The sequence below is a fragment of the Megalobrama amblycephala genome, linkage group LG12 (assembly GCF_018812025.1).
Source record: "Megalobrama amblycephala isolate DHTTF-2021 linkage group LG12, ASM1881202v1, whole genome shotgun sequence".
Taxonomy (NCBI): Eukaryota; Metazoa; Chordata; class Actinopteri; order Cypriniformes; family Xenocyprididae; genus Megalobrama; species Megalobrama amblycephala.
Genome location: NC_063055.1, coordinates 21,346,797 through 21,374,142, shown reverse-complemented (window position 1 = coordinate 21,374,142; position 27,346 = coordinate 21,346,797). Strand labels below are relative to the sequence as shown.

At 37.4% G+C, this 27,346-nt stretch overlaps 1 protein-coding gene across 1 annotated transcript; it reads left to right on the top strand.

Moving 5' to 3' along the window:
• The first annotated feature begins 2,524 nt into the window (after positions 1 to 2,524).
• Positions 2,525 to 26,172, top strand: mmp11a (matrix metallopeptidase 11a). Its single transcript, XM_048210561.1, has 8 exons — positions 2,525 to 2,807; positions 13,191 to 13,450; positions 16,580 to 16,723; positions 19,194 to 19,327; positions 19,961 to 20,178; positions 20,838 to 21,042; positions 22,210 to 22,473; positions 25,194 to 26,172. Exons 1-8 carry the CDS (start codon positions 2,697 to 2,699, stop codon positions 25,310 to 25,312), a joined length of 1,455 nt encoding a protein of 484 aa, XP_048066518.1. The 5' UTR covers positions 2,525 to 2,696; the 3' UTR covers positions 25,313 to 26,172.
• Positions 26,173 to 27,346: the final 1,174 nt, after the last annotated feature.

Below are 27,346 nucleotides of genomic sequence, written 5' to 3'. Positions count from 1 at the left end.
TTTGGCATGGTTCAAATCGTACTTATCTGACCGTTATCAGTCTGTAGTAGTTAATGAAGAGATGTCGTATCGATCACAGGTTCAATATGGAGTACCACAAGGCTCAGTACTAGGACCGTTGCTTTTCACTCTGTACATGCTGCCCTTAGGAGAGATAATTAGGAAGCATGGTGTTAGTTTTCACTGCTACGCTGACGATACTCAGCTCTATATTTCCTCGCGCCCTGACGAAACCTACAAATTCACAAAACTAACAGAATGCATAGCTGACATTAAAAACTGGATGACAAGAAATTTCTTATTATTAAATTCAGAAAAAAACTGATATTCTAATCTTTGGACCAAAAACTTCCTCACGAAAAAACCTTGAATACTCTCTAACACTTGACGGGTGCTACATTAAACCTTCGTCCTCAGTTAAGAACTTGGGTGTGCTCTTCGATACCAATCTTTCATTTGAAAGTCATGTTTCTAGTATCTGTAAAACCGCCTTCTTCCATCTAAAAAATATATCTAAATTACGACATATGCTCTCAATGACAAATGCGGAACAGTTGGTTCATGCATTCATGACCTCAAGACTAGATTATTGTAACGCTCTACTGGGTGGTTGTTCTGCTCGGCTTTTAAACAGACTACAGTTGGTCCAAAATGCAGCAGCTAGAGTTCTTACTAGAACCAGAAAGTATGACCATATTAGCCCAGTTCTGTCAACATTACATTGGCTCCCTATTAAACATCGTATAGATTTTAAAATCTTGCTACTTACTTATAAAGCTCTAAATGGTTTAGCTCCCCAGTACCTAAGTGAGCTCTTAATGCATTATAGTCCTTCACGTTTATTGTGATCTCAGAATTCAGGCCAGTTGATAATACCCAGAATATCAAAATCAACTGAAGGCGGCAGATCCTTTTCCTATTTAGCACCTAAACTCTGGAACAATCTTCCTAGCATTTTCGGGAAGCAGACACACTCTGTCAGTTTAAATCTAGACTAAAAACACATCTCTTTGCTCTTGCATACACATAACACATTATCAATACATTTACATTTTTCAAATCCGTTAAAGGATTGTTACGCTGCAATAATTAGGTCGGCCGGAACCGAGAACATTTCCTATAACACTAGATATACCTGTACATCAGAATAAGAATGGCATCTACGCTAATATCTGTCTCTCTGCTTATCCTGAGGTTTTCCGGGTGCTGGATCCAGGCCGTATCCAGATCAGATGGAGAACCTGTGTCTGGACCTGACTACAACGTAGCCCAGGAGACAATGGGCCTACAGATCCAGTTCTGGCTGCATCTATAATTCAGATTTTTAATCCCTGTATCCGCTAACATATATTTATATATCATCTATTTTTAATCTCTATAATAAAAATGTATAATTCAGATTTTGATCTCCATATCCATTTACATATATTATATATATCTTCCAAGGGGTTTTTTCCCTCCTAGGACTTTTTTCCCAGTGTTAGCACGCTGGGTTTTTCTCCTAGGGTTTTTTTCCACCCCTGGGAGTCAGCCGACATTGGCTTAATGTAGCACCATCTTGTATATGTTACATATTACCACGCTTGTTTGTACAGCTCATTTTTAACCACTTCCCTTTTTTCTGTGCTTCTAATATGTAAAGCTGCTTTGAAACAATTACCAATTGTAAAAGCGCTATATAAATAAATTTGACTTGACTTGACTTGACTAATTTCTTTCTTACGTTGCAATCTAACGGGTAATTTTCTTAAATGAGAATGCCTCAATGATGTATGCAGCCTTTAAAGGGTGCAGCCCCTGAATTGGGACACAGCCATTGTTGAAAAATCTCTCAGCTTCTGTATCCCTAATGAAACGCATTCATGGGCATGCTCTTGCTCTTGCTCTGGGTGATGTGTTATCAGGGAGAAGTGCCTATACAAGAATTTCGCTCTCTTTTGACGTCATACAGGACACATTAAAAAAAAAATAACTCTCAGAATCCTGTACCGAAACCGGAAGAAGTAGTGGATTTGACTCAGAAATACTCCGTCATACGTCCAGCTGGTGTTTTGAAACTTTGGCCATGTTTAGCATGAGAATGCAACTCTTTAACAGTGTAAATAAGTCAGAATGCATGAAATAGCCCTGTAGTGTAAACTTGGCATTAGCTCTGTACCCTGTGTAGGCTATTTATAAAAATATATAATATATAAATATATAAATATTCTTTAAAATATAGCCTACTAACCAAATATTATTCTGCAGTTTCTTCCCCTGTAGATATCTACCTAAAAATATTAGGCTTGACCTAAAATGTTAAACATTTAGAGAACATGCAAATTAGTGATTAAATAAGGTCTAGTGGAAATTACATTTAGAAGTTTTCCAAATCTGACAAAATTAGGGCGTTTTGTATGCACTAGATTAGGCTATGTATAATGAGTGGCACATAAAGCTCAGTTGATCAGCTCTTTTCAGAGGCTGAAGAGTTAAAATCACGTGGTGAGACAGGGCAATATTGTCACTCCGGCCCATAAGAAAAAAAAAAAAAAAAAAAAGCCGGTGTATTTGAGGAAAGAGAACAAAGAAATCATTGCACATAAATTGCTGCAGTCTCCGCAGCAGCAGTCGCACAGGCATTGCGCGAGGTGTTTGCACCGCTATTCTCACGCATTTCCACTTCCAGCAGCGGTGCTCGAGGATACAGGAGGAGGATGCGGGTCTCCGGGCTTCTGTCAGGCGCTTTCGCTCTGCATGTGTTCCTGACCGTGAGATGCATGCCTTTGCATGGGGGGCGAGGAGTGATGAAGCACAAAGAGCCCCCGGTGAGTTTATTAATACCAGTACTCTTATTTCATACATTTGAATGCATTGTTTCGTTCCAGCTCTTAAAAACCGGTAGGCTGCTGTTTAGTTCTTATACATTTTTTTTTTTTTCAAAAGTTTAAAATTTGAGATTTATTTTAAAAGGTTTAATAAAATGCTTTTTATTTTACTTTCATGCAACATGACAAATAGAGCAATATGAACAAAGCTAGATTTGTTGAGTTTTGGCTTGTTACCAGACTCACATTATACTGGGTCATACATAATCATCATCAATCATTGTAAAACGGCGTCTGAATCCTCTACATTACGAGCCAGAACCTGTCAGTTTCATCTGGGTTTGTTAACGTTTTATGATTAGGATTAGTAAAGAATGCTTATGAGAGCAAGTTTATCTCATTTAACTTTTTAACTGCCATTAAATGCTTTAGAAGTATTTTTCATCAATTTAAAATATACTCAGAAGCTTACAGCTTTCTTTATGGCTTTCTGTTTATGCCCCATATTTGATGTATTTGTTTGCTTATTAAAATGACATAGTCGTCAAACTGTGATCATAATATGAGTACTGAAGAATGGCTTTTTAGTGTTGTGTCTGTAATGACTCAGGTGTAAAACTTATATATAATGCTGTCAGTTTGTTCCCCCAGCAATGACAAAAGAGCGAGGGATTGTGCAGGCATGGGCAAGTTTGTGTTTCTGTGCCATCTGGAGGGACACACACTCCCTCTCTCACGCACACACGGATGCATAGCCTACTGTAGAGAGAATTTAGGGAATGTGATAGTCTGCTCACAGAAACCGCACTGTCCTTGTTCCTGTTACGATTATTTTGGCCCCATGCTCCCATGCACGTCGCCTGCTGAAAGAGAATAGAGTGTAGTGTAGTTTGTCAGCCGTGGCATTCAAAATGCTTTGTTTATTATTATTATTTTCACATCCCAGTCCTATTCAGTCCTATTTGCAAAAATAAAGCCCTAATTTGGGGCAACTTATTATTACATTTAAAAATTGTATGTATGATCAAATTATGTGTGCTTAAGATACTGTGTAATACAGAAATGTAACTCAGAACCTTATCTGTTTGGTAATCTTGAGATGATCTCTTTTAGATTGTTGCATCTTAACTTAAGACTACATGGGAAATTGTATACTTAGGCAATTTGCCTTTTTTAATTTAAGATTTAAGAAAAGATTTGACTGGTCCGGGTCCTATAATGCTTTTCAATTTCCTATACTTTTTTCCCGTTTTTTTCCTTATATTTATTTATTTATTTGAGGAAAGAGGGAGTTTTGATGTCACAATATGACTTTCGCTCTCATAAAATGATCATCTGTAACAAAGGGTACACCACAAACCATCATCCGCATAGAATAGCAGAGCCAAAGCGAAACTCAAAAAATTACATAAAAAAACCTGTAGAGGGCAAAAAGTTACATATTGTACATTTAAAAGTTTCTGTAACACAGCCTCTGATGTATAAGTTAATTCGCCTGCAAATCAAACAGCATTTCAAAAGCAACATTGTGGTTTACGTATATTAGTCAAGGTCAGGTGTCTCACTCATCTTAACTTATTGGGAAAATGCCCCTGCTGTGATTTTGACAGGGTCATTCAAGGAAAGTATGATATCAGTTTCATGACTTCCTGAATGTGCCACAGGAGGAATATGTGTGTGTGGGAGAGGGAGAAAGTAGGTTTATGTGAATAAGCCAGGTGCCAAAATCCTTCAAGGATTGATCCAAACTTTGAAACATTTACTACAGCTGGTAGATAGAGGACTGAGCTGCTGTGGATAAAGTTTAACATGAGCACTGGTGCATAAACACTATCTGGGAGCTTATCACTGAAAGCTACTTGAAAGTCTTCTTTAGTCCTGCACTGGAACACTCATCACTCCCAAAGTCAGTTGCAGCTTCTAGGGGATTTACCTGTGAATATTTTTTCAAATGGTAATCCTTTAAAGCTTCATTTATCTTGCCATGAAAAGTTGTGATATGTTGGTGTAAGGATTAGCTTTTCTTTTTTCTCTCCCTGTCTGATGTCTGTAAACCAGATTGGACAGTGACCCTGATCTTTCATCCTGCACTCTAACCATCCAAAAGGTATTTATATGGTCAAAAGACTCATTTAAGTACTCTTGATAAATGTGTAAAGAGGAGGGGCTGACAACTATCATACTAAATCATACAATATTCCAACATACACCATGATCCTTTTACCTTAATTTTTTACTTAAAGTAGTAACCTTTTAAGGAGAGCTTGACTCCGTTGGCCCTGAAATAATCTTGCTTAATGAGTTATGATTTAGATGTTTGTTTCTTAAAGGTGCATTGTGATTTCTGCATCACTATTCATCAAACTGAGAAAAATAATGATTGTTTCCAAACATGTCTCCCACGTTTTCCAGTGGTTGGATAAACAGATAGCTCCAGCCCCACCCCCAAACTCACACCATTGGTTGATCCAGTGTTGCTGTGTTGGACTAGATTGGATGCTTATGGGTTCAGATCAAGTTGAACTCTATTATCAGCATTTGTGACATAATGGTGATTAAAATGATTTCTCCTAAAACCTGTTTGAACTGTAAAGTTCTTAATTTTACGGTCATTTGAGGGCTTTCCACCGTTATGTTTGTCATGAAACAAAATTGAAAACTGAGTTATGTATGTACACTGTAAAGGTTAGTCAGCAATTTCTTTTCACTAAAACAGTCTTTTGAAACAGTGGCTGTATACAAATATGCATACTACTCTATAGTAGGCGAAAAACATTTTGTGAAAAGAGTTGTGTCTAAACTCATATATATATAAAACAATGTGCAAAAAGTATCCGGATGACTTACCACTGCTGGCGAGATTCTAAAGTGCACATCCAGTCACATTACAAGACAAAATGACGAATGCAGTAAGTCTGGGTTGCATTCATGCTTCACACATTCATACTATATATAGAGCATACTTTTTAACAGTCGCAGTAATTACTCATTAAAAAAAGCACCTATTCAGATGTCAGGATCACCAGTCACCATGCCTGTTTCCTCTTGTGCACTACATTTCCCACAATCCTCCCTGATAATCACCTGCATGCACTACCCAATCACACACCTGTCTGCCATCATCCTCATCAGCTCTCCATAAAAGCCAGCACCACACACACAGGCCTTGTCTGGTCTCGCTCTCACTAACTTGGACTATGTATATTGTTGCCCACTACTCACCTGGATTTACTTACCTCTATTCTCTCCCTGTGCTCCATTCATTCATTTGTTCTGGATTCCCATCTCCTCCATTATTGTCTGCTCAACTCCTACAAAGATAAGAGACATTATCATCAGCAGCAATCATCAAGGTGTGTGTGGTGCCCTTACCTGTCTGGAAAGTTTCTATCTTCATCCACTTTGGTTGTTGTGATTTTTGCTTTATAATTTCACCCTGTTGGATAATAAACTGTTTCATCATTGTACTTACCGTTCTCCTGAGTCTGTTCTGTCACAGAAGACCAGACAATAACAGGGCACAACAACCATGAGCTCCATTTCATTTGATCCTGTCACTCTCCTTCTCTCCATAACCCAAGATGGCTGCCTGATCGAGTTCTGTTAAAGAGTTCCTTCAGCTTGCACCAGGCACCTTGGAATAATGAAACAATGAAAACAGTCTTCTAGAGTGGTCTAGATGACCAGCTGTTTCTCCAAGTACCAGCATGTGCTACCCCAAGTACTTTAGCACGATACATAGATCATGTGCTTGAGTGGTTCATCCTCTTACTGTTGCCGCCAGCAAAACTCAGTTGCTGCCACCCCAACCCACTCCAGCCCTTCTGGCACAGGCGGTTTATTCCATCAAGCCCACTCCAGTCCCAAAGTCCAATCCTAACCATAAAATCTCCAAACCAAAGTCTCCAGTATTCCCTAGAGCCCGTAAGATGGCCGGCATGCCTGAGCCTCGTCCCAAGATGGCCGGCATGCCTGAGCCTCGTCCCAAGATGGCCGCCATGCCTGAGCCTCGTCCCATCATGGCCACCATGCCTGAGCCTCGTCCCATCATGGCAAACATGCATGTGCCCTTAGGAGTTTTGGTGGAGTATGAGGGGATGTCTTTGGGGCCCAGATAAGGCTCCAGCCCCTGAGTCCACTCCAGTGTCTGCTCCAGCCCTGGAGTCTTCTCCATAGTCTGCTCTAGCCTAGGGCTGACCGATATATCGCATGCGATTGTCACATGCAATATCGCGTTCATTATCGAAGGCGATTCATCTGCGATATGACCGCGATATTGCGTAGCTTGTCAGTGATCTACGGTTCTGTCTATTAAATGGCACTCCATTTGAAAGCAGGTGATGGCGATTTCGCGGTAATCAGGGAACCGGCTTTACTGACGAAATGCACGTGACAATCGCATGTGATATATCGGTCAGCCCTACTCTAGCCCCTGAGTCCAGTATCAAGCCCGTACTAACCCCTGAGCCTGCTCTTACACACGTCTGCTCCAGAGGCCACACCCACCTTTGAGTCCGCTCTAAATTCCCCTTCAGTCCTTGATCTGGCCCCGCGGCGGAGTTGCCGGCCCCGTGGCGGAGTTGCCGGCCCCGTGGCGGAGTTGCCGGCCCCGTGGCGGAGTTGCCGGCCCCGTGGCGGAGTTGCCGGCCCCGCGGCGGAGTTGCCGGCCCCGCCCTGTCAAGCCTCCAGGATGCCCGCCCCCCTCCCCGGTTGTTCCATCTATGGCGTGAGGACATGCCTACCGGGAGTATGCTACTCACCTGGATCTACTTACCTGTATTCTCTGCCTGTGCTCCATTCATCTGTTCCTGCTTCCCTGGATTCCCATTTCCTCCATTATTGTCTGCTCAACTCCTACAAAGATATGAGACATTATTATTATCATCAGCAGCAATGATCAAGGTGTGTGTGGTGCCCTTACCTGTCTGGAAGGTTTTTATCCTCATCCACTCTGGTTGCTGTGATTTGCTTCATTTGCTTTATAATTTCACCCTGTTTCATCATTGTACTTACCGTTCTCCTGAGTCTGTGTTCTGTGACATCAGAGAGAATGCAATTTCGCTCGAGACAGTGAGTGAATATTTTAATGTTTACATATTGGTCTCATTCACTTCCATTGTAATATTTATTTATTTATTTTTTTAAAAAAGAAAAGGAGGGAAATGTAAATTTGTGGTAATCAACAGTAAGCCACAATTGCTGTCCATTGAGCATAACATGTACTGAACCCAGAATATTCCTTGGAGAAAACTGATAAATGCTTTAAGAAATGCTTTAACACCACAGAATTACCGTTTATATTTTTATGAAAAATCAACCTGCAAATTGGTTTACTTGCAGCCGACTCTGTATTGTCATATAGGATAGAAAGTAAACTTACACATGTAAGCTTTAAAGGGTTAGTTCACCCAAAAATGAAATTTGTCAACTACTCACCCTCATGTCGTTCCAAACCCGTAAGACCTTCGTTCATCTTCAGAACACAAATTAAGATTTTTTTTTTTTTTTTTGATGAAATCCGAGCGGTATCGGCTCGTCCAAAGACAGCGGTATAATCAACACTTTCAAGGTCCAGAAAGTTACTAAAGACATCATTAAAACGGTAAATGTGGCTGCAGTGGTTCAACTTTAATTTTATGAAGCGACGAGAATACTTTTTGTGCGCCAAAACAACTTTATTCAACAATCTCTTTTATTCCCCGTCATTATCCTTACACAGTTGACACAGTAAGCACCGTGAAGGCTTACATCTGAATACTGGCTCAGTATTGGGAGACGCTGTTCATGTGATCATGATGACGCAGGAGCAAGCCGATAATGAGTTGGCATTCTGACGTAGAACCTGAGAGCGCTGGACGTAAACAACATATGAGAATGACACAGAAGAGAAGGAATTGTTGAATAAATTTATTTTTGTTTTGGTTTTGTGCACAAAAAGTATTCTCGTCGCTTCATAACATTAAGGTTGAACCACTGCAGTCACGTCAACTGTTTTAACAATGTCTTTAGTACCTTTCTGGACTTTGAAAGTGTTGATTATATTGCTGTCTATGGATGAGTCATATACCTCTCGTATTTCATCAAAAATATCTTAATTTGTGTTCCGAAGATGAACTAAGGTTTTACGGGTGTGGAATGACATGAGGGTGAGTAATTAATGACAGAATTTTCATTTTTGCTTGAACTAACCCTTTAAATCACTGTTTTGCTACTGAAAGTGGCTTGTACTCTCATCTGAGTTAGTTGAAAGCAATGAGAAAAATCCTATCAATTCATCCATTATGCTACACGAGTACCTGACATTTTTTGCAACATAATGGTCCCATATTCACACAATATCAAGCTTTATCAATCTTCCTCCGGTTTCTGTACAGTTCAGATGTGATTAACCTGAATTTTGTGATTCTGGATCTCTGCTGGTGTTTTGCAGAAATCTAGGACATAGGGGCAAACAAACCCCTCAGATGCACCATGCCAGGACCTCTTATCAGGATTTCCTCTCTGCTGAAAGCCTGTGTGAACACAAGAGTGAGGCAGGGGGATGTGGGAGCTTTAGGCATAGACAGTCAGTGTTCTATGGGAGTAAGGCTCTAGCATAGACCTCCACTGGCATATTTAACCACACATGAAAGGACACAGCAGCATTTATAGCTTGGCTTTATCTGAAACATAAATTAAGTCAAACTATACGGGAAAAACGCTGACTCAATATCTCCAGCATTGAAAAAATGAATCAGAAAGCATTGTTGGCTAGCTTTCAAACTCTGAGACAATTTTTTCTCTCCCTGTCTGATGTCTGTGAACCTATTAACCACTGACCCAGAATTTTGATCCCACTCTAAAAGGTATTTTCAGTAGCTCTAGTCTAGTGTCAGACGGTTCATTTACACAATGTTGAAAAAAGTGAACAGCTACATTCTCACACATATTTCAAAATTCAGTCTGATCTTACTTCCAGTAACTGCAGTAAACCCATAGCATTCCTGTCTCATGCCACTACCTTGGTTTCCATTTTAGTGTGATTTTGTTGCTTTAATCTTCTCAGACATTTAATGGAATAAACTGCTTAAACTTTGGGGATTGCGTCTTGGCAGAACATCAGGGCACCTTGGGCAATGCTTTCTCTTTAGATTACACACACGAAAAAGCGACCTATTGTGTTGACTTCATTCCCCCCTGCATAGTATAGCCAAATGGGTCGTAACTTGCCCTCGATTTTTGAGAAATGGGTCATACACAAATACACTTTGAACTGGAGTTCTAAAAACTTTTTCATTGTAAATGAACAATGCAAAAAGCACCTCATCTTTGTATATGCCAGATGTGGAATGTGTGTGTTATTCCATGGTAATGGCCGATCTCTCCCACTGATAGGTCAGGAGTCATAATACAGTTAGATGTTATGATGAGATAAACAAATGAGAAAATACAAAATTTAATCAAGCATCTGGTTTGAATTTCACTTTGTAATCAGTTTGGACCATGACATTTGATTGAGCTCTATAGTGTAAGTGCTTAGTGTAAATATTTTAAATGAACAAAAGATGATGCCATACACTTTTAATGAATATTTCTGTGAATATAAATGGTCCTGAAATGCAATATATATAGAACTTTCTTTATTGTGGACTCCGTTATTTGTCATTGAATGAATTAACTATCAAGTATACAGTAAGCAATACCTGTAACTTAATTCAAAACACAAATAGGATAATGAATGTGTTGAAATCAGCATGCTGGTAGAAAGTCTCTCTCAGAGAACAGGGCACATTCCATAGTTCCTGCTGGGCATTGTCTCCAATATAGCAGCTCTGCCTCACGCATGAGGAGTCACCGCTGAGCCTCCGTCCCTGGTAGAGAGACACGGGGTCACAGAGGGGAAAACGTTTAGCCTGTTTGCTGTTTCTTTGCAAAAGTCCTAAACATTTTATAATACATTTGTAAACCAGTAAGGAAAAAAACAAGGGTATCAATAGTCTTGTCATAACTGTGCTTTTCTCCTAGTCCCAACATAAAAATTAGCATTGTAAAAACTTAAATTCTTTAAATTGTAACATTTCACTTTTTGAAATAAATTTTGGTTCTGATGATGATTCATGTAAATTAAGTATTTAGACATCTGGGGTTGGTAAAAGTGGGTAAAAGGTAAGACTTTACATGAAAGCTGAAGCATCCTGAAGTTTAAAGCCTCTATAAATGGCTCAAAATTCTGCCTAAAAGCACCACAGTGCTGCCCACGGCATTTTTCTCTGTCTTTAACGCCCATGTTAATGAACAGCCATTTCCTCCAAAGAATGTTTAGAGACACTAAGCAGTCCATCCGCAATTATATCTCACAGTAAGTAAACAGCATCAACCACGGAAAATACATGATTTGGCTTTTTGTATCAGATTATGTCGGTTTGGCTTGTTTGTTTTTATTTAATGTTCCTGAACATATTTATGTTCATTATCATGAACTGTTGCCTTGCCAAAGGGGTCATTATATCAAACCTTTTTTTTTAATCTAATGCCAGTTGATCATATTTGAGACAACAGACTTCAGATAAATAAATATGTCATGAACAATTACTCTGTTTACTTTGATATACAGTACAATACCGTTCAACGGATTAGGGTCGGTAAGATTTTTCAATGTTTTTGAAAATAGTCTCTTATGTTTATGAAGGCTGCATTTTGAAATATTATTACAATTTTTTTCTATTTTAATATATTTTACTATGTAATTTATTCCTGTGAATGATTGTCACATGATTCTTAAGAAATAATCTGTTCTTTTGTAACATTTTAAGGGCCCTATTTTAACGATCTAAACGCAAAGTGTAAAGCGCACGGCGCAGGTGCACTCAGGGCGTGTCCAAATCCACTTTTGCTATTTTAACGACGGAAAAACGGTCCGTGCGCCGGGGCGCATTTTTGAAATGGGTTGTCCCTATTCTCTTAATGAGTAATGGGCGTAACATTCAATAAACCAATCAGAGTGTCATCTCCCATTCCCTTTAAGAGCGAGATGCGCTCGCGCCATGGCGGATTGCTATTTACATGGCGTACACGCGATAAATCAGTTAATATATATATGTGTGTATTGGCACGATTGTTCAATTAATTAGCCAATTTCGTTCATCATTATAAGTAGTAATAGGCTGAATTGAAAATAGATAGCCTAATTCTAATACACTTAATGACTATTCATCATTACTTTTTTATATTTATGTAGCCTACACAATAATATTCTTTTACACTGTAATCCTTTTGTTTTTAATGTTTGGCATGTTTGTGTGATGCGCATCCCTGTGTGTAATAAGCAAAGTCAACGCGCACTGTGGACGCGCCCAGAGGCGCAGTTTCTACCAACGCGCTCTAACAAAAAAATATTGCGCCATTGAATTTAGACTTTAGACCAGGTTTGAGTTGGTCTATGGCGCAGTCTATTTTCAGCTCCTTAAAATAGCAATGCGCCGGCAATGCGCCTGAACACACCTCTTTTTTAGACCAGCACGCCCATGGGCGCACTAACTGGCGCAAATGCATTTACTAATTTAAGGACGTGGCGCTGAACGGGAAAACGCGAACGGCGCCGGACGCACACTAGCAAACACACTTGCGCTGCGCCTTGCGTCGCATTGCGCCGGGTGTATTATAGGGCCCTAAATGTTTTTAATGTTACTTTTGATCAATTTAATGCATCCTTGCTGAATGAAAGTATTCATTTCTTAAAAGAAAAAAAAAATCTTACTTTAACCCCAAACTTTTGAATGCCAGTGTCCAGTTTATGGAGCTTGCATTAAACTTCACTTACACTCACAAGAGCATAACAACATACTGTAAGCGATTCATCCAATGGGAGGCAATGACATGAAAGTGACACAATGAAGTTTCAAAACTGTTAAATATGGACAAACCTAGCAGGTTGGGTTAAAAGGCACCTATTATGCCCTCTTTCACAAGATGTATTATAAGTCTCTGGTCTGGTCAAGTTTCAGCTTATAATACCCCACAAATTTGCCCCTATTTGGGGGTGAGCAAAAACATGCCTTTTACTATATTACTATTTTGCTGGCTAAAAAAATAAATCCAAAATTGGTTGAAAAAAATGGCTGGGTGAAAACAACCCAATCCCTGGGTTTGTCCATATTTAACCCAGCAGTTTTTAGAGTGTAACAGGCTAGAGCAGAGATGAAAGTCACAGAGTGAAACAATAGTAAAATTAGATGTTTTTTTCCCCCCATTAAAAGTTATGAGTCAAATGCCTCACGGAAGGAATTTCTTGATTTCTCCAATACACAACTACTTTTAAATGCCTTGTAATTATGGCATCTACCAGCAGTGCTAACTAGCTAACCATCATTAAGTTCATGCAGGTCTTCCATCTTTCCATGACAGGGTTTGTCACAGATTCCTCATTTGCACTCTGAGAAGAGGAGAGACAGGGTCCTCCACCCTCAGGACACCTTTAAACCTCAAGCAAAGGGTGAGCCACAGCTCAACACCCAACTCAGGAACAGCTCCGGGGGTGCAGGTCCACTGCGCTGTGGCGTCCCAGACTACCCCGACCAGAGAGAGGTGCATCTCAGCAAGCACCCCCGACAGAAACGCTTTGTGATTTTTGGAGGACGCTGGCCAAAAACTGACCTCACTTACAAGTAAGTACAAAAAAAAAAAGTATATTATAAAAATACTATAAAATTATAAGTAATACATAATATATTAATTATATTAGCATATAAATCCACTAAAAACTGGAGGGGGTGGGGGGAACAATTATAAAACATCATGAATATTAATTGTATGATTTCATTAGTATTCAGTAGGTGCTTTTGTCCTGCCTCATGTTATTCCATTCACACTAAGCAAAATAGTAACAAATGATCAGAAGTGAACTAAAACAAGGCCCAGATCTTTTCAGTGATTCAAAGCCTTTTTGTTTTCAACAAAATGGTCCTTTCCCCCATTGTTTTTCTATATCTGAATGAATGGTAATGTTTGTGTGCTGATAGTACTTTCTATCTCTGTTATGATCATACTTTAGCAGGCAGTTTATGTGGAGGAATGCAGGGGCATTATAGTCAGACCTGTGAGGGAGAAAAGGCCCGTCTTTGAAAAAGAAAGCAATCAGCAACATTTGTACAAGAATCTATTCACAGGCAGCACATGTGTATGCATCCGGTGGAAGATGAAGGATACACTCTTTTCTTTGTATGGTCGTGTTGCTCTGGATTTTTCTTTGTGTAGCATTTTTATGGCTGAATAGTAGAGGGGTATTTACAATGTGGATTAGAATGGGACATTATAAGAAAAACTAGATGCTTACATTATATATACCTATATGGTAACACTTTACTTGAAGGGGTGTGCATAAGACTGACATGACACATTCATAATCTTGACATGACACTTGTCATGAATATGAAGGAGGTTTTATGCATTTTTATGACAACTGTCATTAAATGTCATTCGCTCAATTATGTCATTTTTAATGCAAAGATGACATTGTTTGAGATGTCTTTGTTACGACAACTTGACATAAACCAACACATCATAACCTGTCAGTGTCTTTGTCATGACAACTTGACATTAGCAAAACATCATAACCTGTCATAAACATGACATAGCAGATTAATTATCAAACTTAAAAAAACTACTTAGCTTTATGGGTTAACATTACATTACATTATTTTGGTAACATTTCAGTATAGGGAACACATTTATAAACGATTAACTATGACTTTTCCCTCAATGAACTCTTAATTTACTGCTTATTATAGTTAATTGTTAGGTTTAGGTATTGGGTAGGATTAAGAATGTAGAATAAGATCATGCAGAATAAGGCATTAATATGTGCTTTATAAGTATTAATAAATAGCCAATATTTTAGCCATATGAATGCTAATAGTAATAAGCAATTAGTTAAAAGACCCTAAAATAAAGTGTTACCATTATTTTATAACAGTGTCATCTTTTTTACGAAATTTGAAATTGTCTATTATCTGACCTTCTGTTGGTGGAAACTTAAAAAAAAAAAATAGTCATGATGCTGTTATAAAATTATTTGTCAGAGTATTGTCACTTAATGACAATTTAATGACAAGTTCAATTTGTACCACTGTACTTGAGCTCAAGATACATATTTATGACACTATTATAATGGCCTCATGACAGCCAATGTCAAAACCAACTACATGACAGTTTAATGCAATGTTAACCCATAAAGCTAAATGATGTCAAGTTGTCATGACAAAGACACTGACAGGTTATGATGTGTTGGTTTATGTCAAGTTGTCGTAACAAAGACATCTCAAACAAAGTCATCTTTGCATTAAAAATGACATAATTGAGCGAATGACACTTAATGACAGTTGTCATAAACATGCATAAAACCTCCTTCATATTCATGACATGTGTCATGTCATGATTATGAAGGTGTCATGTCAGTCTTATGCACACCCCTTCAAGTAAAGTGTTACCATATATATATATATATATATATATATATACATACATACACACACACACACACACACACACACACAAATGCAATGCTAAGCATGCACCAAATCTGGAGAAGCAAAGACATCAATCTCAACCAAATGCAGGTTAGTCCAGGCAATTGTATCAATATATGGACGTGAAAGCTGGACTCTGAAAAAAACTGACCGTAGAAGGATTGACGCCTTTGAATTATGGTGTTGGAGAAGGCTCCTAAGGATACCATGGACAGAGAGGGTTTCCAACAGAGGTCCTGAAGCACATCAAACCAGAGATGTCACTTGAGGGAAAAATACCAAACTGCGGCTCACCTACTTTGGCCATGTGATGCGAACGGCTTCACTAGAAAATGCAATGATGCTCAGCATGGTTAGCAGAAAAAATAAAAGAGGCCACCAAAAAACACGTTGGCTTGACACCATCAAAAGTGGCTGGCTTAGGCATAGAACAGCTGAAAAAGAAAGCGGAAGACCGGAAAGTATGGCGAGAGCTGGATCGGATCGCCAAGAGAGCCCGTCCACTCTAAGTGGGACTCAAACCCAGGTCCGCCGGCATAGGAGTCAGGTGCTCTAACAAGGAAGCTAAAGTTCAGGGGAGTGAGGTTTACACTCACAGCTCTTACCGGCCTACGTCCGTTACACAAGCATTAAAAATTGTATCAGAAAAGCTAAGCTGGAGGGGCTGAATCGAGACACATTCCATGACACAGACAGGTGTGTGCGCCCTCTGATAAAGCTTGGCTTCCTTTATTAAAATGTGCATTTTTAAATCATTTCTGATACAAGTAGAAACAGCTTTTATAAGTTGTTTTTAACTTGAGATACACTGCTGTTCAACAAAAAAAATTTGAAGAATGCTTAAGTGCTCATATTTGTGTAAATGACTATAATAAAAAGATAATTATGCCCAAGCTGTAAGTGAAGATTTAGAACATATGATACAGTGTTTGTTTGAGGTTACATGATTCCTCTTGAGTTCTGCTCCTGTCAGAGAACTGGGTTATAAAGCTGCTCAAATAATACCACCACAAACACAGTTTCATTATGCTCATAAAATAACCAATCAGAACACATTATGAGATCATGTGACATGCTCCCCAGACAGATGCCTATGGTGATGAATAGTAAAAATGAATCACTGGTGGCCTCTGATGTGGGTTTGTGTCGGTTGGTGGTCCAGCACTGAAAGGCTGGTGGTCTGTAACACAATGTGTTTATGCAGGAGCAAAAGTGATCACATGTTTTTGTTGATAAACTTTGAGCATGACGGTTTCTTTCTGTGTTCAGAATCCAGCGCTTCCCGTGGCAAATGAGCGAGGATAAAGTGAGGCGAGTTTTAAAGGAAGCTCTGAAGGTCTGGAGTGATGTCACACCCCTCACCTTTACTGAGATTATCAACCAAGAGGCTGACATAGTCATTGACTTCACAAGGTAACAATAATAAAAAAAAAAAATGTTTCACTATGCTTAGGTGTAACAAAGTGAAGGATTGGGGATTTTGTAATTTTTAGGCCTTCAGCTCATCTTCATCTTCCTAAACAACTAATAAGACTTCATCCTGACATCTGTTGGCATAAATGCCAAGCTCTCAAATCGTGTTCTTGGTTGAACTTATTTCTGAAATACCCTCATCACAGGTTTATTTGTCATCCTTGATTAATTCATCCTGCAAAGTGTCCATAATACAATATGGTTGCAAGGTAAAGTGAGTATTAGTATGGTATTCAGTATAGCTATAATATTGCATGATATTATTGAACAGAAAAGTATAGTACATACAATACAATATAGTACAGTGCAGTACAATATGCTACAATAGAGTACTATGTACACTACTGTTTAAAAGTTTGGGAACTGTAATAATTTTTATATTTTTTAAAGAAGTCCATTATGCTCACCAAGTAGGGCTGGACGATTATGGCCTAAAATCAAAACCTCGATTAATTGAACATTTTACCTCGATTACGATTAATGAACGATTATTTTATTTCTGATTTTTTTTTTTTTTTTTTTTGCCCTCATAGTTCACTGACAAGGTTTGTACTGTAAATAGCCTATGATTGACTATTAAGGTGGGATATTTTTTTTCCTGTTGAAAGAGTGATCTGACATCATAGCTCACTATCAGCAGTTATTTTATCTATGGTTTGTAACATTTCTTACAGATTTCTGCTCGTTGTAAATCAGATAAAGATAAATTAGCACAGTACCAGTAGTGATTGCGTGTGTGAGTTAGTCATACCGTCTCTCTATTAATTGTGAAGCTGTGGGTTGTAAATAGTTCCTTCAAAAGTAGAAAAAATAGATGCTATAACTTTTGAGTTTCTAAGCTATTTTAGTGATAAATGAATAAACTGACAACAAGTTTCTGCGTTCCTCTGTGTGCGCGCGATCTTCACGTTTTGCGCAGCTGTTTGTATGAGTGTTCGTGCCACATGCAGCTGCGCGAGCGCGGCATAGATATATGTATATATCTATGCGAGCGCGGTAGATCGATATAATAATACACATCCGATCGTCTAATCGCTTGAATGTCCAAACCATAAAACAAATACAACTGACAAAGTTTAGTCAAGACGCAAGGCTCACCGCTCGCGCGCCATCACTATGTGTTGAACCGGCGTTCACCTCCGTGTTTTGCTTTTATGCCACTGACTGGACTGGGCGGAGTCACGTGGCTACACACGCAGTTATGTTTTTAAGGGGGAAGTATTAACAGGATTAAAAAACCGAAATAACCGACATGGGAAAATTACGCTTTTCAGGCTGCATTTATTTGATCAAAAATACAGACAAACAGTATTATTTTGAAAAAGTCTCATTCTCTATCTGTTTTCTATTTAAATATATGTTATATTATATTAAATATAATATTAAATATATGTTATAATAATAATAATAATACATATGTTATAATATATAAAATGCCATTCCTGTATTTATGTCACATGATCCTTCAGAAATCAGTCTAATATGCTGATTTGCTGCTCAAGAAAAATGTCTTATTATTATGAATGTTGCAAACAGTTGTGCTGCATATTTTTTTGTGTGGAAACTGTGATAGTTTTTTTTTTTAGAATTCTATGATGAATAGAAAGTTTAAAAGAAATACAAAGTTCTGGCATGAAACTCTAGATGGTGCTGGCTGATAGGTCCTTAAATCATTGGTAGTGATCACATCATTATCTACATAGCACAACTGATTGGTTGCTGTGGTGTCAGTGGCCAATGAGCTTGCTGCTCAATCATTCAAATACTTGGTATTGTTTGCTGTTAGCAGTCTGCAGCGCACTTTCAGAAACCCTTCACCTTCCCCAGCTCCACCTGTATAGATCTGCTACTGGGTTAATTTCATGTATGTTACATGTGCAGCAGCAGCAGCATGTCTTACATGCTCACAGCAATGTCTGTGAATGTATTGGCAGTAGCAAGTCTCTGTACATGCTCTGCAGAAGCAGCAGCAATAATCGACAGCAGCAGCAGCGTAGCAGATCTATTCCGCCAAGATTAAATACATTACATTGCCATATCCATTACCATGAAAATCTCTCCAAGAGTTGTCATGACAGAACAGCATTAATTTGAAATAGAAAACTTTTGTAAAATTATAAATGCCTTTATTGTCAACTTCTGATAATGCATTCTTGCTGAATAAATCACTGACCCAAATGGTGGAGTGGTATACTACAGTACAATATAGTATAGTATAGTAGCATTCTGCTAGACATGTGATCTCAAGATAGCAGTGATAATGAGGGGTGACCATCCTCATCTAGAATAAAATAGCTTTTTCTTGACCACTGATATTAATTTTTAATATCTTATTTATGTCTTTAGTTATAAAACTAAATAAATTAATATATGGAAAAACTTTAAAGTATTGCTACATGTCCTATATTAGGTACTGGCATGGTGATAATTTGCCCTTTGATGGCCCTGGTGGGATCCTGGCTCATGCTTTTTTCCCAAGGACGCATCGAGAGGGAGATATTCATTTTGACTATGATGAGTCCTGGACAGTGGGCAATGACCTCGGTAAGTTGTAAAGATAGAATCCTCATCTTACTGCTTCACTGCCTGCTACTCACTTAAATATAATAAATATAATAACAAATCCCTGATACAAATAACACACCTTCTTGGTAACGAATCAGTAAATGTATCATAGATTCTGTTTTCAGTAAAAAAGTTCCTGATAATTTCTGATACGTTCTTTCTTTCTTTTTTTTTTTCTTTTTTTTTTTTGCATATCTGACACATCTCAAACACGATCCACATCCATATGGGATTTGATTTGATGGGATCTGATTAAAATCTGATATTTTTTTTAATCATTTGAGGTGTGACTTGTGTGTGACATCATACAAGTTTGTGTTATTGTGTAACATTTTTAGTGAGATGTCATGACACATGAGCAGAAGCAAAATTTCTAGTTTTACATCTCTCATTCCACACTGACAGCAACACTCAGCTGTTGTAAAAGTAAGTCTCTTGGCATCCTGTTAACACTTGCATCATTACTACAGAAACCGATGCAGAAGCACCAGATATTGACGGATCAGAAAAGATAAGAAAAACAAAATGACAATCATTCCTTAAGATCACATTTGAAAACCAAATTATTTTTCTGTGGAAATTATAATTATAATTTCATTTATCATCCTACAGGAACAGATCTTCTTCAGGTGGCAGCACATGAGTTTGGCCATGTCCTGGGTCTACAGCATTCTCTGGAGCCTGGAGCCATAATGTCCCCATTTTACAGCTTCTCCTATCCCCTCCAGCTCAGTGAGGATGACAAGAAAGGGATCCAATACCTCTATGGCCCCCGTCCGCAAGCCCCGCCCCAAATTCCTGTGGAAACCAATGATATTATCACCAGTGCAGTGAGTCGCTGAACACATCATCCCACTTCACAGTTCATCTGCGATCAATTACACTTGAGATATTATTATTATTATTAACATTGAAGGAATGTCAGCAGCAACATCAACAGTATAAAGTTTATTTATATATATATATATATATATATATATATATATATATATATATATATATATATATATATATATATATATATATATATATATATATGAGCTTACGGTGAGGCACTTAAAATAGAAGTGAATGGGGCCAATCTGTTAACATTGAAATACTTACTGTTTCAATAGTATAGGCGTATAACATTTTAGTGTAAAAAAACACTTACTAACCTTTTATTTATGAAATTATATCCAGTTTTACAAATTAAAACCTTAAACCCTAAAATGACCTAAACAAGACGATTTAAACCGCTTTACAGCTCAAATAATACTAGAATATAATACAACAATTATACAAGTGGTTACTCACTTATACAAGAGGTTATTCACTTTAACCTCTTTTTTTTTAAAGAAAACCAGGGACAGTTCATAAATATTTTTTGTTAAATATTTTCAATGTTATTATTATTATTATTGTATTACAATGATTATTGTATTAAACCAAGTGGCTTTTTTCACTCCCGTTATTCCATCTCCTCTTCTCCCACTGTCACTGCCTGTAGCCTAACGCTTGTCACACAGATTTTGACGCTGTGTCTATAATCCGTGGGGAATTGTTCTTCTTCAAGGCCAGCTATGCCTGGCGCATCAGGGAGGGCCGTCTGCAGGCGGGATACCCTGCCCTGGCCTCCCGACACTGGAGGGGCATTCCAGAGAAAATAGACGCCGCCTATGAAGACAAAAAGGGCAATATCTGGTTCTTTGAAGGTGGGTGAGTTCAGCACTGGTAGCTGACTGTGGTGATTTGTGGTTGGAAGACAGGATCAGACAGGCCTGGTTATATTCATATCTACACATGGTGACGGGTGGTGCGGTACTTCCCCTTGACCCATATATGAAGCATCCTGAATTGTGCCTCTAATACAGGGCATGATAAAACATGACCATGTTGAACATGTGCTACTAACAACAGATAAATACACAAGTGTTGTGCTGTACAGTATCTGAACAGAATTGTACACTTATATGTGGTTGCTGTAGCTGAGATGGTACTTTATCTGAATTAATTTTCAGTGAATGAAATTAAATGTAATTTTTCAAGATTGAAAATTTGGTTGAAATTCAGTTCATTTAGACTAGCATAGGTTCAAACATGGGGTACATTGTATTGCTGTAAATGTACTTCATCACCACTAGAGGGAGCACCTGTGATAGTGACTCAAGACAATTTTATAGACAAAAGGTGTTTGTGGATCCCATTTAAAGTCCCAAATTCACTTTTTCATAAATTAAGGTCAATAAAAAATCTAATCTATTGAGATTCTGTACTTTTAGAGCTTTAGAGGGCTATAGAGTACATTTTTATACTGATTTATCTAACCACAGTTGAAAGAACATCTTCTTAAGCCATCATAGAATATTGAATATCATTCAAAAGGCTAAAAATAATCAGGATTATCACCTAGCCCTTATTTTTTTTTTTTTTTTTTTCGAGCAATTACAAAAAAAAAAAAAAAATCAGCCCTAATCACATACTGAACATATAGATGCATTGTTTAATCCTCACTATTTTGATATTTTTGAAAAAAATATAAAAATATAGATTTAGAAAATGGATAGTGAATTTCCATTTCATTCCGAATTTCAACATGCAGATAGCCTAATACATATCATATTATTATTATTTATTTATTTATTTTTTACAGTAGACAAATATTTAATACTGTATATTATTAAATTGTGTAATTGGAGAAAAATTCTGTAGTTCTTTAAATTATTGAGTCTTATCATTTGCCTTTGCCATTATCAAAGTGCAGTGAATTTGCAGATAAGCAAACATATAATGCTAAAATGAAATATAGTTACACTGAATTAAAATCATTCATTAATGCAGTCATATTTATAACACACCATTTCTCTTGTGTCCTCTGTAAGGTTCCAACTACTGGGTGTTTGATGCAGAGCACAAGATAATAGGACCGAAACCTCTGGAGACTCTAGGCCTCCCTGTCACACACATTCAGGCTGCACTGCGCTTAAAGGAGCACTACGGCCACCATACGTACTTCTTCAAGTCAGGAAACTACTGGCGTTTGGATCCCCAAGAGAACAGAGTGGACACGGCCTTCGCACGCAGAATTCAGCAGGACTGGTGGGGCATCCCTGATGAGATTGATGCTGCCTTCCAGGATGCCAATGGTACTTCCAGCTCAGCCTTTTTTAATACATATCAGTGAATGTTAATATTAACATGAAAGAAATCAGGTCACATAATTAAGTTAAGAAAGTTTGCTGAATTGCGTTTTTGAATGAATCGAGTGACTTATTCAATGACCCATTTATAAATCACTTGCTTCATTTCTGAATGAATCAGCTGTTTTGAACCAACCGTTTGAATGAATGATTCAATGACTTGCCCCCACCTACTGGCAGTTTTCGGTTCATATTAAAAGTATAATTTCAGTTTTCAAATAATTTCATATTTAAATATTCTAAATGTCTTAAAACATTAATAAAACAGTATATGCTGTAGTAACTACATGAGCTGCATTAAACAGTCTGTGTAAATACATCTAAATGCCATTTCAGATGCAGAGTCTGTGCCACCTCTGTAATTCAGAGATGGATTTTGTTGATACTGAATTAATTTGATTGGTTACAGCCTGACTGTGTCTTATTGATTTGATTGAATTTGTTAATTAAATGGAAGAATGGACATAAAAGAAAATGGATACATCTACTAAGGTTAGAAAAAAATGGTCTTATAAAGGTAACAGTTAATTTACCTTTATACGTAAAAGTTAACCCCGCTCAATGGAAAAATTAATTCTGTCACTGCTGCAAACTAACCACTGGACAGAATACGAAGAACTTGAAAATGTTGGCATATATGAGAGTATGAATGTTATTGTGAAGGACTAGACATGGAGGTGAAGGTAGAACCCAAACGCAAGTTTACCCAAGTTTAACCCAAGTTTAATAAACTCAGTAAACAATTCCAAAACAGAGATGTATTCAATGAAGTAGGCAAGGTAATCAGTGACAAGTAATCAATCCAACCAAGCAAACAGAGCAAAAACAGTAATCCAATAAGAAAGGTACAATGGTCATAACGACAAAACAACGAAACAGGCAATAGAAAACTGCTCAATAAGGCAGTGAAATGACAGGCAATACTTTGTCTGTTGGTAAGGCATGGCTATAATAACAGGAAGTAACCATATAAGGAACAGTTCATGGCTACAGGAGAGGGCTCCCTCTGGTGGTCTGCTGAATGGAGACCAGCCTCATTCCTTACAGTAATCATTAACACAATACTTTTTTTTTTTAAATTTTAAAAAATCTTTTTTTTTTTTTTGTCACTATTGGACATCCTTAATCTCAGAACAGTCATATGGAATCTAAATCTATTTGTAACTGCTGCACATGAACATGTGTGACATATGAACAAAATTACTTAAATGACTTCATCATTTTGAGTCACTTTGACCCAGAAATAAACAAACATTTTCTACATTATACTAAACAGACTTTTAGTGGATAAAACTGGAGTAAAGTGACTCATAAATACCTTCTTAATTCAGTATAATATGATTGTGTACAATTGTACTGTGGTCATTTTCTTATTTTGGTGAGCTTCACATTGATTTGCTGCCAAATTATAGTGCTTCAAGTTTAATCCAGGAGTGGGAATTGGAGAGAAATGTCATAAGCAGTCATTTGATTTGTTACTTCTCTGCCAGTTTTAAAGGTGCCCTAGAATTAAAAATTGAATTTATCTTGGCATAGTTAAATAACAAGAGTTCAGTACATGGAAATGACATACAGTGAGTCTCAAACTCCATTGTTTCCTCCTTCTTATATAAATCTCATTTGTTTAAAAGACCTGCGAAAAACAGGCGAATTTCAACATAACACCGACTGTTACGTAACTGTCGGGATCATTAATATGTATGACCCCAATATTTGCATATGCCAGCCCATGTTCAAGACATTAGACAAGCCAGTATTAACGTCTGGATGTGCACAGCTGAATCATCAGACTAGGTAAGCAAGCAAGAACAATAGCGAAAAATGGCAGATGGAGCAATATTAACTGACATGATCCATGATCATGATATTTTTAGTGATATTTGTAAATTGCCTTTCTAAATGTTTTGTTAGCATGTTGCTAATGTACTGTTAAATGTGGTTAAAGTTACCATCGTTTCTTACTGTATTCACGGAGACAAGACTGTCGTTATTTTCATTTTTTAAACACTTGCAGTCTATATAATTCATAAACACAACTTCATTCTTTATAAATCTCTCCAACAGTGTGTAATGTTAGCTTTATCCACGGAGCACTATCAAACTCATTCAGAATCAAATGTAAACATCCAAGTAAATACCATACTTACGCAATTAGACATGCTGCATGACGAACACTTTGTAAAGATCCATTTTGAGGGTTATATTAGCTGTGTGAACTTTGTTTATGCTGGTTAAGGCAAGCGCGAGCTCCGGGGGAGGGGAGCACGAGATTTAAAGGGGTCGCGCAGCCTGAATCGGCATATATTTAATGATGCCCCAAAATAGACAATTAAAAAAATGAATAAAAAAAAATCTATGGGGTATTTTGGGCTGAAGCTTCACAGATGCATTCAGGGGACACCATAGACTTATATTACATTTTTTAAAAAGACGTTCTACAGCACCTTTAATTGGTAAGGGTGATAGACATCTGACAGAAGAGGGCGATGTTTCAGCAGCAACAGTCGGTGTCAGTTGTTTTGTTCTATCACATACTACTTGTGCACCCTCATGTTTACAATTTATAAATGCAAAGTATAAATACATTGGTTTATAAATGCAAAAAAAGTTTCTCATTAATACTTTTTCTTACATGAGATCATGTAAAATTGTTGTATACCCCACAGGCTTTGCCGTCTTCATCAGTCGCCGACAGTACTGGAAGTTTGACCCAGAGCATCGTAAGGTTTTGGAAGGTTTCCCGCGCTACATTGGTGCAGACTTCTTTGGATGTAGCATGCCATAAACCCTCAGGAATCTTTTCTGTCTCTTTCACCGTGTTCTCACACTCTGGTTTGAAGCATACAGTGTAAATTTCCAAGCATTTTCATGATGACGAATTGTACTATGTAACCTAAGTACTTGTTCGCCTGGGCATTTCTCTTCCCTTCACCTCAAAAATGTCTGATTAATCTAATTTCTTCTCAGGAAATCTTGCACATCTGAGCTTTATGAACCACGAGCAGCTATGTCTGTATTTGTTGTATATCAAGCAACCACTGTGTAAGAAGACATAAATACCCTGTTGGTGAGGTGCTAAATAAGGTGCTAAAACATTTGTCAGGGATCTTTGCACCAGTTGCAATGTCCATAACTCTTATCTCGAAGTTTTTACAATTCTTTGCAAGTTTTACTGTATCTTAAACTGTGCAGTTTGTATTGATTAAATAACACAAGTAAAACTTAATTAGACATAAAGTTTCTCTCATTCAAAATGATTTTTAAATGAGAGAAAAGGTGAAAGATGAACAGTGTTTTGTGTTTGGTAATATTTTGGTAAGAACACAAAATCTTGACACAAGCATTTGTTTATGATGTTGAGACTGTATGCAAATATATCAACAGACAAACTAGCACTCTTCAGTGCAGGACACTGACAATGTTTTAAATCTTTTTTTTATATATAAATATATACTAGCCTGGAATTTTTTTTTTTTCATCATCTGTGTACATTTTTTCCCTATATTTTCTCTAGCCTTTTTTTTTTTTTTTTTTAATTGTAGCTTTTACACTATTTTCTTCTGCTTTTCATATTTACTGTGTAAATACTTTTATATAAAATGTGTGTTGTATTTTGGTACAATTAAAATATTCCCAGACCACTTATTTGTCCGAAATTTGATCCAATCATTTATAATTGTAGTATTATTCATAATTGTACTTATAGTTTTATTTGCAATTATATTTATCCAAAAAAAAAAAAAAAAAACCTTTCTCTCAGGCAGGTGCTTGACCCCTTTTATGACCATATGTGCACATGCCTGGTCCTGTTCACTGCCATTATAAAGCTTAGTATGGCAAGCCGTTTTAACATTTAACAGCTAGACTGGATATGTGTTGCGGATATCTGTATTTCAGTTTTGCCTCGCCGAAAAGAACATTTCGGATCTCCGCAACTACATTCTTCCTATCCATAATTGTCATTTCAGATATCCACAAAGACATTCTTCCTAGGACAAATGACGTCACTTTTGCCATTCATTTGTATGGGGTTTATCATTAAAGATATCTACAATTCAGTTGCAGATATCCACTATGTGAATTACGGATATCTGTAACTGAATTGTAGATATCTGTAATTCCAATTTGAGATATCTACAATTTGATTCTGACTAGTCACAACTCCAGTTCAAGATATCTTTAATTCAACTCAATTCAAGATATCTACTTGTTCCTTTTCAGATATCTCAAATTAAGTTTTGACTAGGCGAAATGACGTTGTAAATATCTGTAACCGGAATTATGACTAGTCAAAATGGCGTTGTAGATATCTCAAACTGGAGTTAGGGATAGTCATAATTTAATTGTAGATATCTATTATCAAGTTATGGATATCTTGAAATGAATTTTGATTAGAGATATCTGAAATTTGAGATATCTGTAACTTTCATTCCGCCTAGTCAAAATGTAATTGCAGATATCTCGAATTAGAGTTTTGACTAGGCGAAATGACGTTGCAGATATCTTTATGCAAATTAGGCCGGCACATTAAGGCGGGAGCAGAGCGTGTTGTTGTTCTAATCATTCAAATCGCACCTGTTAACTCGTAATTAGCACTGATTGGCACCATGCCATAATCACTAGTCATAACATGGGTGTCGGAAGCAAAAAAAATGTGGGTGGGTCCTCCCTTCAAAATTTTTTTTATGCAATTATATATATATATATATATAGAGAGAGAGATAGATAGATAGATAGATAGATAGATAAAATGCCAAGATCAATTTTTTTTAATAGAACGAGACACAAACCTTTACATTCAATCGCGTTTTTGCTCCCA

Bases quoted from the DNA above. Each gene is read 5' to 3' on its own strand.
- mmp11a (XM_048210561.1), top strand. From the start codon at position 2,697: ATGCGGGTCTCCGGGCTTCTGTCAGGCGCTTTCGCTCTGCATGTGTTC. The intron at 2,808-13,190 runs GTGAGTTTATTA...TTTCCATGACAG, and splicing joins TGAAGCACAAAGAGCCCCCG to GGTTTGTCACAGATTCCTCA. The intron at 20,179-20,837 runs GTGAGTCGCTGA...CACTGCCTGTAG, and splicing joins ATGATATTATCACCAGTGCA to CCTAACGCTTGTCACACAGA.